This window comes from Mizuhopecten yessoensis, unplaced genomic scaffold, assembly GCF_002113885.1.
Source record: "Mizuhopecten yessoensis strain PY_sf001 unplaced genomic scaffold, ASM211388v2 scaffold1883, whole genome shotgun sequence".
NCBI classification, from domain to species: domain Eukaryota; kingdom Metazoa; phylum Mollusca; class Bivalvia; order Pectinida; family Pectinidae; genus Mizuhopecten; species Mizuhopecten yessoensis.
The window spans coordinates 26,031-45,904 of NW_018404269.1; the positions used below are offsets into that span (position 1 = coordinate 26,031).

The 19,874-nt window shown below is 35.0% G+C and overlaps 1 protein-coding gene across 2 annotated transcripts; it reads right to left on the minus strand.

The window, feature by feature from the left end:
- Nucleotides 1-2,689: 2,689 nt before the first annotated feature.
- Nucleotides 2,690-14,291, minus strand: LOC110441794. Of its 2 annotated transcripts, XR_002461940.1 has the most exons (9): nt 14,067-14,291; nt 12,651-12,986; nt 11,808-12,149; nt 10,922-11,008; nt 7,571-7,858; nt 6,892-7,013; nt 5,504-5,729; nt 4,599-5,160; nt 2,690-4,556 (listed from the first exon to the last, which is right to left on the minus strand). XR_002461940.1 is itself a non-coding variant. In XM_021485052.1 (8 exons), the coding sequence occupies exons 1-8, from the start codon at nt 14,134-14,136 to the stop codon at nt 5,072-5,074; spliced, it is 1,560 nt and encodes a 519-aa protein (XP_021340727.1). In that variant the 5' UTR covers nt 14,137-14,291; the 3' UTR covers nt 2,690-5,071. The 2 variants fall into 2 exon arrangements, 1 of the variants encoding a protein (XP_021340727.1); XM_021485052.1 differs by having other exon boundaries at nt 2,690-5,160.
- Nucleotides 14,292-19,874: the final 5,583 nt, after the last annotated feature.

Consider the following 19,874-nt stretch of genomic DNA (forward strand, 5'->3'; position numbering starts at 1 on the left):
ATCACCCATATTATGTATAACATGAATGTGTTCATAACACTACCGTATATCTGTACACATTTCGGCAGAAATGCACACTATACAAAAAGGAAACATATCTGCCACTTATCCAAACCGATCAATGTCAGGATATATATAACAACCACATAATTACCTTTCACAGCACTTTACTTTCGTTTTAGCAGCCATCTTTGAACTACTTATATTCCTACGCCATCGACTGTTTCCGAAAATAAAACCAAAACTACCACCTGTACGATTATTCTAAATAATACTTTTTTAACTGATTTTGCTGCAAAAACATACTTTCCAAGTTTCGTGAAAAAAATAATAATAACGGGGTTATTTGGCGAATCAATATCCGGTTTAGTGTTGCAGGTCACATGCTGACAGCCAAGATGAACATCAGTTCCTTGCAAATACGATCGACATTGTCGATTACTCTGTTTTATAGACAATAGGTATGTATATGTGTTATGAGTTATTGTGCATTATTGGGTTTTTACAATGAAAATCGGATTTTTGGTATTGAAAGAGAAAATTTTCCACGTCTGTGTTGTCAGTCGGTCAGCCATGTTTATAAAATGAGGTATATTTTCTGCTATAAAATTACATGTTATGTTGTATGTTGTTGTTTTTTTTATGCAGTTTGTTAGTAAATAAATTACTTTATTATGTTACCAAATCATTCTATTGTTAATTTTGCGCTCATAACGGTATTTTGTACGGAAGCCTGCAGATAGTCTCACCGGTCTCATGCATGCACTCCATGAGCAATGGCTCATTTATTGTGAGTTTAGCTCGTTTCCAGTTTTTAATGTGGAAATGGGGATATTTGTTACCATGTGGCATATAATTGCAAATATATAAATTAATCCATCCTGTAGTTTAAATATTACGACATGTCTATAGAAACATGGTATAAAAAAAGGTGTATACTATTGTAAGATTGTACCTAAACAATTGCAAACAACATGTCATATGGTGTTTTGGTATGTGACAAGTACTTTATTATAGACAGCAAAAACTTATTTCTATCTTCTGTGTTTTCAATTATTGGATTCCAGATGTAGGCGAAAGTTTACCCGATTTGTAGGCAGGCAAATTTCCCATTTCTGGATCATTGATATTGAAATAAGGTATTTTAGAGACATTGCTTTATTTACTTCCCTTAACGGAAATAAAAGACATACTCGGATACATTGAAAGTGGTAGTTTACATGAGGTGAATAGATGAACACTTTGGAATGTTGTTAAAAGAGTAATATCATATCTAACGAATCCATTAGTTGGTGATGTACCTTGTACAAAACACCATGTCATAGAAAAAAAATGGCAAATTATTGCGAAAGTGTGTTTAAAAGTATATGCAAACAGACTGGCATTCATGGGTACCCATACTTTTGAAAATAATCCCAAATATGGCCGACTTTGCAGAAGAAATAACATGTAACTACATGTTATGTGTTTTGTCATATCAAGTCATATAGTCTTAAATCGGACTAAGTAAGAGTGGCAAAACATGAAGTTGTATTTAAACTTCATATTTATTGTTAAATGATGAACAGTAGTGAGAAATTCTGGTGGAACAAATGTTTCGGTTTTGGTTCCAAGACTCTTCAATGATATGTTATGTGAACATTTACCCTTAAAACTAATATGCAGTGATGAAACACCATATCCTGACCTTCATTTTGATATATAATAATTTACATTTTTTTTCCCTCTCTTTTTCCTTTTTTTTTTTTTTAAATAAGGGAGCAAAAAGTGTCTTGATGTACCTGAAACAAACTTCAAGGTTTGCGGTCAGCTTGGCGATTGGTTTCAGATGAAAAAACAGAACTGACCAATCACTAGGCTGATACCTAGCATAGGAGCGACTACCGATTTCAAAGCCAGTCATTTTTACCGTTACTCTTTCGTGCAACTCTTTAGATGTACATCAAACTAAAATCTCCACCAGTGGCAGAGACAGCCTTTGATTCCGTCATGAAATATTCTAGGTTTGCAGAGAACTTAAGAGATCAGAACCCCTGGAATATCGAGGATGCAAAAAGTTATCATAAGGGACAATAATGCGATAGTATCTTTAAAACACGCGTTTGCAATCTGCAGTTTGTCACATATCAAATTCATGTTCAGTTATATGTTTGAGGTAAGATCAAGTGGTATTGTTTCTTACAACTGAACCATTGCTAAACACTGACCATATGTTATAAACGAGTTATATATTTCTAGCAGTACTAGTAACATCTATGAATGTATCAACGATGTAAAACGTATTTAAGTGACACGTTTAACTTTGCTTCCTAAAACAGAACATACATTATTACGGCATCAAACCGATTGATAAATCAAAAATAAAACCAAATGTTGATATCGTTAAATGACGTGAAAGTAATATCACGTGATTATTACACAAAATTTACCGCAAAATTGACAGTTTTTCTTTAAAATGTGTTGAGCCACACCATTAATAGAATATTATAATGGTTTCCTGTTGACAACCACATACATTTTACTCGCATTGCAGCACAATAAAATAACAGCTATACTCGTTCAGTATATATGGTATTCGCATGATACATCGTCCACATCAGCTGCTTTGAATATCCAGTGGGCCTAGTGTTTCCTGTATAAACAATATATTATGTTACCAGACAAAACAAAACAAAAAAGAGTACTGAAAGACATTTTTTTTTTTTATTTGATACAATATTCGATTATTCATTTGCATGTGTTTTGAATAAATTAATAAATTAACACAAATTAGAAGAATCATCCAAATAGTCGTGCATTATTTCCTTTCGATAATTCTCAGTTGTATGCACAAATGCAAAACTACACCTACACACCATATTTGAAAATACATATATAAATGTGTATGGTTCCTATTTTAAATCATAAATCACTACAGTGTAAGTTTCAAATACTTAAAGTTTACAAATAATGCCGCTCCGATATAAACACATGTGGATATTTCATATAAATAACAAATGTAGGGAAGTCGATATCATGTAATTGAACACATATTGAAGTACCTGTGGAATTGTGATGTATGATTGATGTAATTGCGGACAGCCTTCTGTTACATCTAATATACAATGTATCTCTATCGAATACACAAACACTAACATCTTCATCCTCTTTACAATCGTCGTAAAACAAGCATACATAACACAATGATATGTGTCTTGATCAAAACAAAAATGTTATTGTGTGTCGACAGATAAATGCAGAGACAAAATATAGCTATTGCACATGTTTGTGTATACAGAACACAGAAGGATTTATAAAAGGCATACATTTATCCAGTCAGAGCCAATGTCATAATCTATATGTCTACAGTGTAATATCCATTAATGATTTTCTTATTATTATTATAGAAGCAGCAAGAGCGACAACAACATCTTATACAACCTTTATAAAAGTATGTATTTTTGTGAGAACAGTTATGCTACGTAATCGTATAAATAACCACACACAAAAAATACATACTGCTAATGTGCAAAAAGAAAATATATCATTAAAAAAATGAGAAAACACCAAGTGTCTCTTTAAACGTCTACATGTAGACATCAGTCAATATTTAAAATGGTACCTCAGTGAAATGAAACATATACTGTCCCGCGAAACGCAACATTCAAAACAGGAGTGTACACGGACGTTCGGGGTCTATGATATTCGTATTCTCACACCTCAGATAGAGATATCCCACGTCATACCCCATGCTAGATTTTTTTCCATCTCGTCTTATTTGTCTAGTACCTATATGCGACATTTCGCGGAACTTTTACGCAGCGATTTAAGCATCTGCGCGTTTAATGCTCGAAATTGATAATGTTCATTAGAAATATTCTGTTTTGTCGTTAAAAGTATTATTTTGATGTTGTTAGATTCCTGATGTTCTCGATTAAATAGAATCTACACTGTGAAATGAATTGTCTTCTTTGTTAGGGCGGACAATATTTTACACGGAAGCATTCAAATGTAACTTTAGGAGTGTAGAGGCCATATGTATTTGAGGCCCGAGACGGGACGCTTGTAGTCTTTAGCGAAATTGATTTTTTTTCGAACTAAAAAGTGCGAGATAAAAAATCAATAACCTGTTACAAGTAATATATATTATTATTGGTGTAAGTTCTGTACATAGTCTGTTGTGAGACGGTCATTTATAACTCTTACATACATGGTTATCTACTGTATTGCTGTAAGCAAATCTTGTCCGACTGTGACATACGTATACCAATCTTATGATATTGTCGTTTTCCGACACCAATATTTCGAAAAAAAATCCTAAAAAGTTTGAAAATCAAATTTGGAAGTTGTGATGTACTACCGTTATTAAATATAGATATACTGTGATAACGTTTGTACCACTGTTTAATATGTCTATCTGTACTTTTGTGGTGAAATCATCATACTATTACTTTTAACCTGTCGATTTCGGCTGTTATTTGTTTGTTCTGTTTTGTTTGTCTCGTCTTATAAATATTTAAGGAGGTGCCAGGTATTGAGGTCGAGAAAAGCCGGAGTTTTCGGAGAAATCCACCGATCTGCGGCCAGTAGTTGGCGACTGCCCCACGTAGGCCTCGAACCCGCGACCCAGTGGTGGAGGGCTATAGTAATGAGGACCGTCGGACGCCTTAAACATTCTGCCACCGCGTTGTACGGTTGTGACATACTTATAAATGTAGTATTTTTCTTGCAATGTCCGTATCGATTGTGTATGACTATTTATGGAATTATAAATATATGTATTATTGTTGTTGACAAAAGAGTTCAAGTTGTGGCTCTACAAAAATATTCGAGATGCAGTCCCGTTTATGTTGGCAATGCTTATGCAATAAAGTGTTTAGTGTTTCTGTGTGTGTGTCACCGATTCCGTACACGAAAAACCAAACTTTTCTACAGCGAAGTCATTTTCATTCTACAGTACATATATTGAAGCAATAAAATGCTTATGGAAATAGAAATTGTCCTTTCCAGGGTGAATTACTATCAATGCCAACTGGAAGCAGTCCTGAATTTAATACATATACTTCACGTTCTCTCATAGTCACCGTCATCATCACGGTAATGTCTTTGCTGTACCGGTCCCTCTCGAACGTCGCTTGTTTCTTTCGCCACTCCTAACCTTTTTTCTATTTTTAGACGTTCCTGAAAAAAAAGAATTATAAAGTGGCATGCACAATCGACGTTTTCGTATAAAAGGTATTCGATATTTGTAATGTTTTAATTTTATTATAAAAAACAAGGTTTTGGGGTTATTTCATATTGTAGTGATGTTCGACTTGATATAAACTGCATTGTAAATATTTCTATTGATTTCCAGCAATTGCAACGAATACAAATCTACTTCAAACACATATACAATATAAAAAGTATACTTAAAATAAAATGATAGATTCATCAAAATAATACTATAATTTGGGTCAATAAAAGTGCCATGCTTGGACAAAAGAAGCAAAAAGATAAATTTAACATGTGACTAACGACTTACGTTCATAATGGAGTATAAATCCCGACCCTGCCTTGGATCGACGTTTTGTCGAGAAGGTAATCTCTACGGTACCTCCTGACAAAGTTTTCGACATGTTCCCATCATTGCCTCTGAATAAAATGGTCGTTTTTCGCCCTTTCCTGATATGTCTTAGGAAGAAGGTGTCCCTTTCATCGTCTATGTCGACGTCGTCCAGTTGGAGGGTCAGCTGTCGGCCACGTCCTATCTGTTGACAAGATTGACATGCTAATTAAGTATTTTTCAGTGTTATATAAAGTTCTCCATGAACGTGCTTTAGTTTGCAATTAGAGTTTAGATCCTTTATGTCAGTCGTTATAATCTCTATATCCTTTCATATTGATAAGCTGCAGCAATTCGTCGTGTGAATGGAAGGTCAATCCTGTTATGGGAGATGATGCTTGCATCATTTTATTGTTAAAGGTAACGCTCAAAGCTTCAAATCATTTTTTTGCATTGATTTTGGTTATATTTACTAATATTTGCGATTTGTTTTGCGAAAATGTCCTTAACAATGCAATAAACCACTGTCTTCATTTCCATTTAATCTTTTAAAGTTTTTTTGGGGGAGTATAGATAACACATGGGACACACTGTACGTACAATTTTAAATGTGCAAATGTAGTCTTTGGTCTTAAGTTGGTTCATAGATATCTAAATCTAGTGACAGCGTTCATTCTCCTTTCAGAAAGCGATTACAAAACATAAGCCCTTTAGCGCGCTACAAACTCGCAATACATCGGAGTACCCAGCACTGACTGTTTTTCTGAACCAGACGCTATTCGCCGACGTTATCTAGACTGATACCTAACCTACATGTCTTACAACATCCTTCAACTCTCTCCGTAACACAACATGTGCCAAGGCTTTGCCAGCCTCGGAAGCCAAACACACAGAAATAGAGCAGCCGAACAGTGCACACGTTATGTCGAAATCATGTATAGTTTTGGGCCGTGTCCTGACGGTGCATGGGTATACGGTATATTAATGCTGAATTGAGTTTGCTGCAAAAACATGCGAAAATCGAACGTTTGTTTTATAATAATGACGTGGAGGTTCTATATATGCGGCACTGTAAAGTGAATTTAAAGAGATTTAATAGGAAATGTAATAGACGCAGGCACTGGGTGCCTCTCTATCCATACATTGTATCAATACAATGTACATATGAGATTGTAACCAGCCAAATGACAGTATTTAAGTACTCATATGTCAGTCGTACTCCTAAATGTACTGAAAGAACATCTGCATCATTGATATTTCATATTAATCAAAAGGATTTCAATTCGCCATACTAATCATATTTAGACGTAATTCGTGCCAGAATCGAAGCTAAGGATATTACATGTACGATGATTTGCTATATTTACCCTAATCCGCTGTCGGCATCTTTTGTTCACTCTGGGGTAGTGCCAGGGATATTTGCCGTGGCTGCGGACAATACCGGTCGGCAATTTTGCTACTCTGGTGTCACAAATGTTAATAATGTTGCCTGGGAAAAAAACCAAATAATATTTGTGTAATACACGTTCTAACGAGAAATATATGAACTCACATAAATAACGGAGTCATGTCCGGGTAATCATGAATGGTTACCTTGCCATGGTGTGTCTTCTATCAAACCCAGAACTCATAATTTTGTCCCGAGACATGATGTAATACCCTAATTTGAAATTACATTTATTTCAATTTCAATGTTTTCAAAATTAACGTTAATATGTATGCAACGTTTAATGAGAGTTTCCGGTATCGGTGTCTCTTATATCTTGTAGGTGAAGTTCAAGTTGATGTGGAATCATCTTAGTTTGCTTATCAGCTGGTTCCTTGTACGTAGGGTTCTGATATTACCTTTTAAACAAGCAACCCGTGATGACCGAAATATTGTAAGTGTCGATTCATATATTTGAGATAACGTTTATTAATTAATTACAGCGAAGAAAAACATTTTTTGGCAAACTAATAATACACACCATAAACGTTTTATAAATAATCTGATAGGTCGGCAGCGCTGTTTTAACTGATTTTGTCTTTATTTAAGATATTTCTCACCTTCCTTTTCACATTTGAAGCCTCTGCTTTTAAAGATGTCAGCAACACGGCCAAAACAGCGAGCTGATGACGTCATTGTAAGGAATGCTGGTCCTCGCCATTCCATTGTACAATTTCTACGCCAGTAGCACTCGTTACGCTGCACGAGAAGGTGCGGAGAAAGTCCCTCACATCCGGTATATCTACTGCTGGTGACGGTTACATCCGGGGCGTATATAACTTTGCCTCGAGGACAGGACATCGAAATGGATTGCTTGTCATTCCATGTCATGCTAGTCTTCAACGTTGCTGAAACCAGATTCAATAAAATTTGGACTAAAAACCAATAGTGGATGTCGATGGTTTGATCTGTTTGCTAATCAGACATAAACAAGACGCACGTGATCACTATTTCTTCGAGTGTGCAAAAAATATTAAACAGATAAAGACTACATCAACGAACTCATAAATTTCGAAAAATTCGCTTGCATTACACTTACTCATGCAAATATATCAAAATCACATTAAGTATACTGCATGTTTGTATACATTTCCTAAATAATTTATAAAATGTTCATACTGAACACATGAAGGTTTTGGATTAAACAGTTACATAATCTTTCCTTAATTGTATCTCATCAAGATAGATTCTTATTATTATAATCATTATGATTGTACTATTATCATAACGACGATAAGACATGTGATTACTACACATATCACATGATACTCAATATTTGATGCATTTTTACAAGAGTTACTCCCCCTACATCATTGTATTGCATATCATAACACATTCACACACAAATGATGATCCAGATTACGTATTACACTGTACAAAATATATTGCATATTTCCCTCCGCTATCAGCAGAAAAACGCCTATGCCGTTGAAACGTGTCAATTATTTCGAAGAATTTTTCAGAATTTACGTCTAATCAATAACATTAGTTAAAATGAAAATACATATAACATATATCTGCCAAGCGGTATATATATTGAAACAAAAAACAAAAACCCAACAAATCTAAGTCACGAAAATATTTTGCAATAGACTGAATATAGCTCCTGGACTATTGATAATAACAAAAATAAGAGTCTGTGACATTTAATCCAGCGGGAAATTAAACCGCTGTAGGTAGATTACGTATCGGGACTATCACGACGTGGGGGTGGGGGTGGGGGCGGGGGTGGGGGTGTTTACTTCATATGCTTCTCACCACAGGAACTAAATAAAATACAAATACTAGCAGGCCTAATGTCACTTGACAAAGGCATGTTTACTTTTGAACTTTTGTTTGTGAGTTATAACAACACAACTGTTGAACCTACTGGCATCAGCTACTTGATTATTACTAACATTTCATAGGAAGACGAACACGTAAAACCGAAAATACGATGTCAATTCTGCAAATCTAAGACGAAATATCTAAAAGGGTATACCAACAACTATGAGGATCAGTGACAATCACAAAACCTGATCTATTTTTACTGCGAATGCCTCCCTTTAAAATAGCCGGAAATTGTACTAGTAATCGAAACAGGTGTCAGGTACAAATGTACTAGTAATCGAAACAGGTGTCAGGTATTTCTGATCGTTTACTTCCGTAATCTAGTTCAATTATATCCTTGTTTCTCTTTCCGGTATCATTAGCTATTCGGGCTGATTCATTTACTAAACATCTGGCAATAATACTAGTGCAGACCGGCAAATCTAGCTTGGCGTGCTCGCTTAAAAAAGTGGAATAAACGTGATCGAACTTTCGCTAAATAAAATGTTTTATCCATATGTTTACTTCCCTTTACAATCTTCCTCAGTAACACTCCTTACTTGAACAAGCCCTGAATACACCAAAGACCAGGACATCTTTTATTTTATTTATTTTTTGGAATATTCATAACGTTAACTACTGTCATGGTAAGAGTCTTTGACATAAAACGTCTATTCTAAATAAATAATAGGTAAGGTCATTTCATTACAGATGAGGAAAAAATACAAACAACAATTTGTGGAAGCATTTTTAAGAATTTTGAAATAGTATTTAAGCAATTAAAATAATTATCAATAATATTATCTTCACTTAATTGAAATGACCCATATACTTCTATTTCATAGAAATTTTGTATTGTAAATATTCTTATAGTCAATTGAATCATTAGCTAGACTATTTTCACTGTCCTTCAACATTTGAATTATTGAGCAGTAATGGGACTTTTGAATTACTGGGGTAAAATCACCCTCATATCATGCAAACCTTGTTGCTAATCGTGCATATAAAAGATTGATTGAAATGAGGAAAATGACGTCACTAATTTGTTGCCGCGACTTTATAATGTGCGTGACCCTATAGAGTAGAAATAGTGAGAAAGATAACTGTGTACAATTAAATCAAGGATTTTTAAAAAGGCATATAAAATACCATTATTGTACTAATTTTCGGACAATTTTTACAAAACACAGAAGGCCAGACTGATGCGTGAGAGGAAACCCAAAAACTCACTTATAAATCTGTTGTAAGCGGATTTATGTATCGGGCATTTGTCTTTGTAATTTGAGTGGTCACGTGATAAATTAATAAAGTAAATATGCTTACAGTATACATAATTTAATAATTCGTATCAACAGAATCTACCTCCCACGACAACAATTCAAAACGTATAGTTTACGCGAAAATTACAGTAACAACAGACAATAATTATCAAGTAACGCGGAGAACACCTTGTCATGAATGTCAACGTTTTATTTTCACCGCCAGTAACTGTATTTTGTTTCAAAATAATAACCAAATAAAGAACGCACAATACAAGAAAGGGGACAATAGGTCATTTGAAAAAGCTATTTTCACAGCATTGTAACCTAGCTATCAGGAAAACAGATAAGATCAGCATTGGGAAGATCAAGAACTTTTATATAATCATAAGTCCGAAATTCTATAGACATTGGTATTGTTGTAACAATTGATTTATTTAATGTATTGTTATTATTGTATATTTGAGTCCGGTGTAGAGTATGCTGTACTGGTAATAAACTTAACTTAACATGTATTTATTTTTAGATAAAGTTGTTACTGTTTACAATATACTTATTTAGCTCCTTTGTATTATGTATAACACACCTGGACATTGGTGCAACTGAACCTATCGCTTACGTTCAAATTGTGATACTCCTAATATGAACGTATGACTAAATTATAAACACATAATGAAACCACCAATATACATATTCCGAAAAATATGTAATAACCTTAAATATATTTCGATATAAATTTTGTATGTCACCACCCAGCATCACTTACCCTCGTCTGCTGGATAACCGAACTACTCGGTAGTGAAGCGGACGTAAAACCAATCAACCAATCAATCGATCACTTACCTTGTACGAGATAATGCGTTGGAGTCTGCGACGGTTGGTCACTCGCTAAGCGAAGGTTTCCTTGCGTCGATTTTCCAATAACTTTCACTGAAAAAAATGTAAACAATTATTTTCGAAGCTTTGTATTTTGGCTACTTTAGAAATATAATTTCATTTCTCTTAGATACAAAATCAAAGGAACAGTCATCCAAAGGTGTATTAACGTTTACTTAGAATGCACAAGTAAATTATCTACATACTGACAGACATGACCCTTCGGTGTCTCATTTGGAAGTATTCATAGCTGAATTAATATGTGCATCATTCCTGCCAAATATGATGCAGTGCACGGGAACGTATTCCAATATCGTGTAATTCTAATGGTTTCTACATGACCCACTCTTGATTCAATGTTAATTGCCAAAAAGGAAAACTAAGTTGTCAAAGTTATAATATCCATATTAGATCGAAATTTTAAAGGAATTCCGCGTATGTACATGAAATACAAAAGATTAAAGTAACGTTGTCATGTTACACAGTGCAATAAAGCATGATTCAGTTTCACGTTCCATAACAAAAATATTCGACAAGGGGGACATATTGTCTTTGTTTGCGAGTTGTGGATGAGGTAGGACACCATACTTGTACATAAGTCCAGCACTACGTAAAGAAGTTGATAGACAAGCTCAAAAAAGCCTAACCAATGTTAATGTTGTAATAATAATGCGAAAACAGGCTTCATCATCATCATCATCATCATCATCATCATCATCATCATTTTCTATATAAGACTTAATACAAAAAAAGTTATAGAGATTAATAATTCAGTAAAAAAATAATAAGTTACTGAGGGTTTTGTTAAACAGGATACATTGCACATTTCCCCCTCAAAGAAACAAAGACTTACCATTATAGTATACAACACAGCCTTCACGTGTTGTGTCAGTGTTTTGTGGGCGCCATTTTATCTCAAATTTGGAACCCTTTTCGGAAAAAGTAGCGAGTTTTTTAAATGTTTTCTTTCTTAATTCCCCGCTCTCTGAGGTCCAGACTACTCTAGGTCGATTTTTAAGTCCAATTTGAATGTCCAAAAAGTTGAGTGATAACCTAATGACGTCACTCGTACTCCCAAAACGTCTAATGCATGGTGTGTTAATGGTTCGTCCAGGGTTGTTGTAGCTACTGATAATACCACTGTCGGGGTTAATGGGTAGGGCTTCGTTTCCCGAACACATGTCGTGTATGGTACCTACAATATATTAGCAAACATAGAATTACAAAGCAAATTATATATATACGAACACTCATCACAACCAGTATGTTAAATAGCGTATAACAAATTAATGGCGAAGTCACTAGTACTGTGTTCAATTATGTGAACGAGCAATACAAAATGGGGTGGTCGGGTGTTCAGTGGATAGCGCACTTGCCTTTCACCAAGGCGACCGGGGTTCGATTCCCCGTTCAGACGTGAAAAGGTATGGGGTTACCTGCCCGACCACATGGGTTTTGTCCGGGAACTCCGGTTGCCCCCGCATGCTAACATCCGGCCCAAATACAAGTGATTAATATAAGTTGAAATAACTTGTTTCATAGTAGAATTAAAAAAAATAACGTTTATAAAAAAATAACTTTTGCAAAACATTAAAAACTATATTTATATTGAAGATTTGAATGTTAAATGCATACATAATGAGTGTACTTAGATATAATTCTGATTTTATCAGGTAAAAATTAGAATTAAACCTACCTTTATCGACACATTTTGGGGGAATGACAGACACATATGTCAACGGTTTCCCCTTGCATATTTTTCTCTGTCCCGGTAAGGGAACAAGTGTCTCCAGAATTCTTCGTAAATTTATAGAACAAGTCTCTTGGTTTGCGCATGCTTGAGTCTCCCTTTCCAGTGATTTACTCATTCCCAGACAATCATTTCCATTAAAAACGCACTTGCTGCTGTCTGAGTACCCAGCTATGAGTTTAGGTGCCAGCATCACTTTGTGGCTGGGACAGGTGATATTCATGAAGTCGGCATGTCGTGTGACGCAGCGCGTCAGGAATTGTCCTGACCGGAGATCCGACACTATGTGAGAGAGAAAAAAGTTCTATAAACATGTAATAATCGAATTGATATCATAATCAATATTTCGTTCTAATTAAAAATCAAAGGGACAATCGAGTGTTTGTCACAAATATGCAACCGTTTTTGCACAAACCAAATGTTCACTGTGGAATGCGTCCAAGGTCACTTCACGTGTCCTCCCATATCTCCACGAGTGACAACATGCAGTCCTGTTTACAAACTAGTTTAAACAGTCTATAATTATGTGTAACCCCAGTGCTGCTTTAATTAAGATCCTTTAAACAAAAGTGATGTTTGTAAACAAATTTTAGTGATTATCTGAAAACACTGAATTCCATTGTAGTACGTTTTAGTGACAAATATGATTGGATCTGTTAATTTACAAAGGTAGTTATATTTTTTCACATAGAGAAGTATAGCAATAAATACTATGCATTGGGAAAATTTCATTCAGTCAAACAACTGTATTCACTCTCGCTATATACTTACTACATACTTATGTTGTGTGCTAAAATTCAGCCTTCATCAATTAATCCTCATCACCAATGGCGAAAAATTCTAAACTTACACTGCAGCGAACATTTTTCGGTATTCATGTACAGTATTAAAATACGAATGAAAGCAATGACGTGATATTATCATTTCGTCTGCATACGTAATATGGAATGTATTATGTCAATGTGGTGTAGATACGTAACATGTAATGTATTATTCCCCCCGATAGTTTAGATAGACTTACCCAACTCTAGTTATAGAACCACGTGATCACGCTTAATTACGTTCGTTTACCTCTATAAACGTGCGAGTTTTCGTGTTTGTGTTCTGGATGTTGTATATGTGTTCAAGATTGTCTTGGTTCAGTAGCTCCAACGGTTCATTCATGGTGTCATTTACCACTTGAATCCTACTATACAGTGCAGATAGCCCCTTACTCAAAAACGGAACCATACCCCACCGTCTGAGGGTCATACTGTAACCTATGACTTATTGGTCATTTGGCCGAACACTAATAACTTCGCCATGCAGTCGCTGTATGTATTTTGGAGAACTATATGCATACATGTTTTAGTATTTTCTCACCTGTGACATTGATTGCGCTGGTGATCCCGCTGAATACAAGGACGCTCGCGATCACTACCAAATTATCCATGGTGGAGTGGTCGTATCCCGGACATTGCGTCAATCTTATATAGCATGGTACAGGAAGTATCCAATGTTGTAAACGTCCTCATTTTAAGGAAGTATGTCATTTTCGAGCGTCTTATATGTTGAAATTTAAACAACACTGTTAATTTATGGTAATTGTCTCTCCTAAATGGTATTTGATTAAATTTAAGATGTGAAAAATATAATAAAATATTCTTTTAATTTCTAATGTATGTGTTTTTCATAAATGAAATACTTGTTATTTTGTTACACATTACAATATACTGAGCTACTTGGAAATGCGCAAAATATTATCTGAAACAATAACGAGAGATAGTATCTACCGACACACTTCAGAAAGCAACTTTTTGTGGTCGGATACTTGTATTAATTAATAATGTTGCCATCTGCCAATATCGCCCAAAGGTCAGAATCAACAGCAAAGACATGCAATTCCTTATCGATTGTCTTCCTGATCAGTTATATCACTTTCGGTTCGGGACAAGTTCCAGTTTCTGTTCAGTGCGTTTAGAATATATAAAAAATAAGATTGCCCGATACGAACGTCACCGATACTTTCCCATGTATGTACAATGCTGAACACGTCGGTCGTTTATAAAACTGTATTCACATAATCTCATTTATCCCGGAAGAAAGTTTGTGGACAAACGACTGGTGCTTCTACCCCTGGTCTTCCTGGATGGATCGTCCAATCCTAGCTCTAATGCTAGTACAAAAAAAATTCATTAATTCAAGGTTAAAATTAAGAATTATTATATCCCCAAGACCGAAATTATATGATGCAGAATTAATAAATTATCTTTATCGATTACTTTGGAATACACCTTTGATTTTGCATGAACAACACAGTGAATATATATCCGATGGTAAAATCCGAGCTCAAAGTAGATTCACAAAGACAATAACAGGAACAGATAAATATTTCATAGTATTTCATAATGTCACTTTTATGCTGAATCAATAACAATTTGTTAGAAAATGCATTTATCGATACCACAGTGTAGTTTATTTTGTGTTTTTATCAATTATAGTTTAAACTGTCGATAGCTACATGTATCTCTTTCATAAGTTCAAAAGGTCTGTAATTCCTAATTCCTTTATCAGCGCAGTCTCTATTAAAATAAGCGTTTATATTCTACCGTTGGGCGTTCTTCGTGTATAACACAATAATGATATTAGCACTTAGAGAATAACTTTCATATTTGTATATTATGAATATCAATTTAATATCAGTGTGGAAAATGAATGTAAAATAAACCGGCGATAGACACATATATGTAAACAATAAACTGTATAGAGTATCTTATTTACATGAATAACGATACACAAGGCTCTGTCCTGATATCAGAGCAGTTAACGTCTAACTAGGTCAGCTGAGTATGTGTGGTGAACTAAGTGTGTGTGTGTGTCAATAGAGAAAACACAGACAAGGAAGGAAACCCAGGAAGACGCGTCGACACATGGTACAGGTAGCATGTTAAATGGCTACCAGGTAGCGTCCTTTACGAAGTATTGATTGACACTGACCTACATGTGTGAATTTATGAAAATCATACTTGGAGTGTTAATATATGGGGTAAAAATGATACGGAAATTGTTTATGATGAAATAATACCGAAACTAGCGAGTCATCCATACGTAACTGTGTATCACATAACCATTGAGCGCATTATAGAAGGAATGCTTCATTCAAAATGCAATATCGTCATACTGTTAATGTAATTTATAAATAAGTATCTAGAAACACAGATAAATTTGTAAACATAATATGAAGGGGAATATTTCTCTTGCCAGAAAAGCGAGAATTTGAAACTATCTTAAGTTTTATTACACATATATTGTAAGAGTTCACTCCCTTAAATGTGCATAACGTACTGTGCTTATTTGATATACACCGATACACACCATGCTGGAACTATTTTACAATGTAATAGAAGTAACTGTTTGATGAAGATAGGTACGGTCAGGTATGGTCCTACTGTTGTATTAATTAATTGTATTCGTATCTTCATATATTATATTATTTTTATCACACTTTTCGTATCTGTTACTTTAAATATTTACATACCGGTATCTGTGTATCAACCCTAATTTTGTTAATGAAAATATATGGGAATATAAATAATAACGTGCAATCTTTATGATAGGAGATTGAAATTTGGCTGTTTCTCCCACCAAAGGTAAGGCTTACTACCGAAACGCAGAGATTACATCACTTCTGACTTCTTAACAATGACAACATGAGAACAGCGCGCTACTGACCAGATGGCCAGATGCCACACCCATAGCGCACTATAGATGGCAGGGTTGGTTTGGTTTGGTTTAGTATTGTTATGGGACATGCATGTGGAAGCTGGTATCGTTCTTATTATCTGTTGATTGTGTCCTAGGAGGAAGGCCCGAGTGTCAAGTGCATCCCCCTCCTTTTTTGGATCAGTCAGTCTGTCTGTCTGTCTAGAATTGTCCTCTTGGCCATCAGTTGAGATCTGAGAGAGCTCAAAGGTTTGAATTGTGCTACCCCCAACTTTCCAAGCGATTGTAAATCCTCCTCAGACCTTCAGAGATACTCAGCATGTAATGGCCACCTTGTTCTGGTTTTATATCTCCGAGACTGCCACTGCCTCAAATATTTATTTACTCGTAGACACAGATACTCATAGATTACTGTATATTCCCTTCGTAATGGTGGCACCCAGTTTGTTATTTAGGGTTCATATCACAGCTGGTTTGTGTTGCAGTGGATTTCACCTCTCGTTTGTATCTTAAAGGTATTATTTACTTACATTTGTACCTAAAAAATGAAGATGTTGGAATAAGGACAATATGTATTACCTGCTGCACGAATATGTTCGGCACCACTCGACAATACCAGTGATCCCATCACGTCTCCCCGTTCCCTTTTACCTGTTTTATATATTGTTATTATGCATGAGCATGTATCTATGTGTTTATGTGTTATATGAAATGAAATACAGTTTGAACTGATATCAAACATCAAATGTGTCTAAAAGATCAAGACAAGTCTAAAATATTGTACATGTATTCCGTCTTTGCGTATTGCAGAGTTATCTTCTCTTGAGAGCAGGTATTGATTGGTACGTCATTGGTTTGTGTGAAAAAATTACGTCGTTTTCTCAAAAATTGATGACGTTATTCTCACAAACAAATGACGTAACAATCAATACCTGCTCTCAAGAGAAGATAACTCTGCAATACGCAAAGACGGAATATAAAATCATGAATTAAAAAAGACTTTATTGCCGACGTAATTCAGGACGCTACTTACAAGCATTCAACTGTGTTGAACCAAGCTTTGCAGACAATCGTTTTGTGAGCTAGCGATACGAAGTCCTGGTGCCATTAAATTTGAATTCGATTAACGGTATAGTTGATATTTTAGAAGGCTTCATTTTTGTAGCATATTAAGAGCCTTAACGACCCTGCTTATATACAGCGTTAGAAGTAGGTGGCTGAGACATCTCCAACATATTTAAGACTAACCTTAATGATATATCTTCCTTAAAACCCGTAATTTTCTGTGTTTATTTTCTCAGAACTGATTACGCCTTGATTTCATATGAGAATGACTCATTCGCATTGCTCACGACTAACTACTTGACTGACTGAAGCCGTCACGAACGTTATGATTACAAATATACACTCCTAATATTGAACGTAGTCCTAGTGTGTACTGTTTGTAATTTAAATGATGTTGAAGATTAGTTTCATTTTATGTTGAAATGTCCATATTATTCGGATTTGCGTGTTAATGTTTTGAAAAATTACTATGTAAAAAACCAAGTAGAATGTTTAAAATGATAAATTATTAAATGTAAATAACACATAAGAACTTGTCAATTTGGCCAAATATATAAACGCAGCAAATGTAAGAAGAAATCAAATAACTTAATTTTTTTCACTCTCCATACTGTTTATACATTGCTGGTATTGTATTGTATGTATTGCATGTATTGTATTGCATTGTTTTGTATTGTATTGTCTGTAAATATGTAAATATATCTCCTTTTTGGAACCGATGGGTCAAATGACCCAATGTAATAAAGAACTTGAACTTGAACTACACAGCCTTAAACGGTAAAACAATTGTCGGCATTAATATGCGCAGAAGTGTTTGTCTACTTTGAGAAACGGAAGTTATTGCCTTACCCGGAATCCAACCCTAACTGTTTTGTTTACAACAAGCCCACGAGTTTTGTTTCAGTTTCGAATCATCACTTTTTCCAAGTATTTTCGCTTATATTAAGCATTGAAAATAGAAAATATTCGGGTTGTTCCTCATCACGGCGTTTCAGGCACTATGCCTCTTGTTACGATACTAGCACAGATTTCTCAGGAAATGATTCTATTGATAAATAGTATTAGATCAGAAGTACTAATTTAGTTTTGCAGAAGGGCTGTCTCAAAATCAGCAAACAACTAAGAGAAATAATAATAATAATATACAATATTTGTATAGCGCCCTATCTAGCTAGAATAAGCCACTCTAAAGTGCTTTACAATACATAGATATATATAATTCATACAATAAATATAATTAGCATATACATCAATCAATACGAGTTTTTAGGAATTCGCAGGAGCTGCCTTATCAGGCGCTAGCTACTAGTCCTATGCCACATGGCTAATATCCCCCATTTGTGTGTATGCCCGTGTGTGTATGGAAGATGTGCTTTGTTGTGTGAAAGATGTGCTTTGTTGTGTGAAAGATGTGCTTTGTTGTGTGAAAGATGTGCTTTGTTGTGTGAAAGATGTGCTTTGTTGTGTGAAAGATGTGCTTTGTTGTGTGAAAGATGTGCTTTGTTGTGTGAAAGATGTGCTTTGTTGTGTGAAAGATGTGCTTTGTTGTGTGAAAGATGTGCTTTGTTGTGTGAAAGATGTGCTTTGTTGTGTGAAAGATGTGCTTTGTTGTGTGAAAGATGTGCTTTGTTGTGTGAAAGATGTGCTTTGTCGTGTTAAAGATGTGCTTTGTTGTGTGAAATGAGAGTTCAGTCAAAAGCGTTCAACAGAAATTGTGTAATTGGAGAGAGAAGCACCTGTATATAAAGTCAAAAAAGCTATGACGGACAGGTAAAAGGGTTATTGTTTATTTATTTTTTATACATGTGCCATTATTATTTACTTGTTTATTTTTATTATTATTCACTATGTTTTGGCGTTGGAGGTCCTATTGATCAGCAGCTTGTGTTTTTCGTTGTACAGAGAAGGTTGGTATTGTAAAACAAAATCAATTAGGCCTCTACGTTTGACCTTCAAGTCTTACATGTACCACACAGTTGTGACCTTGATTGATGAGTATATAATCACCTCTATAAAATAACTTACCAATGGGTAAATGATCCCAATCAAAAGTGAGCTACCGCAGTAGATATTCTCCGATTAGGCTTCTACTGTGGAAGTTCACCTTTGACAGGATAAGCCTGCCACATCAGATGCATGTAGAATGACAGTTGCTTCACCTTCATGTCAAAGCTTCCGTGAAACATAGCATGACCCATGTCTCCCTAATAGTACACACTTGATCAATTAAACGAGACTTACCTGTTGAAATTTGATTGGAATTCTACTTAATATTGTCTAGGACGGAGGAAGTACATGGCCACCAAATAGATATTATGAAGGTGAAAAAACAAATCCTTTGTTTCTCATTGCTTTTAGTACATCACGGTCTAAGATAATCCTTCAGAGGCGAAATTGTTCTTT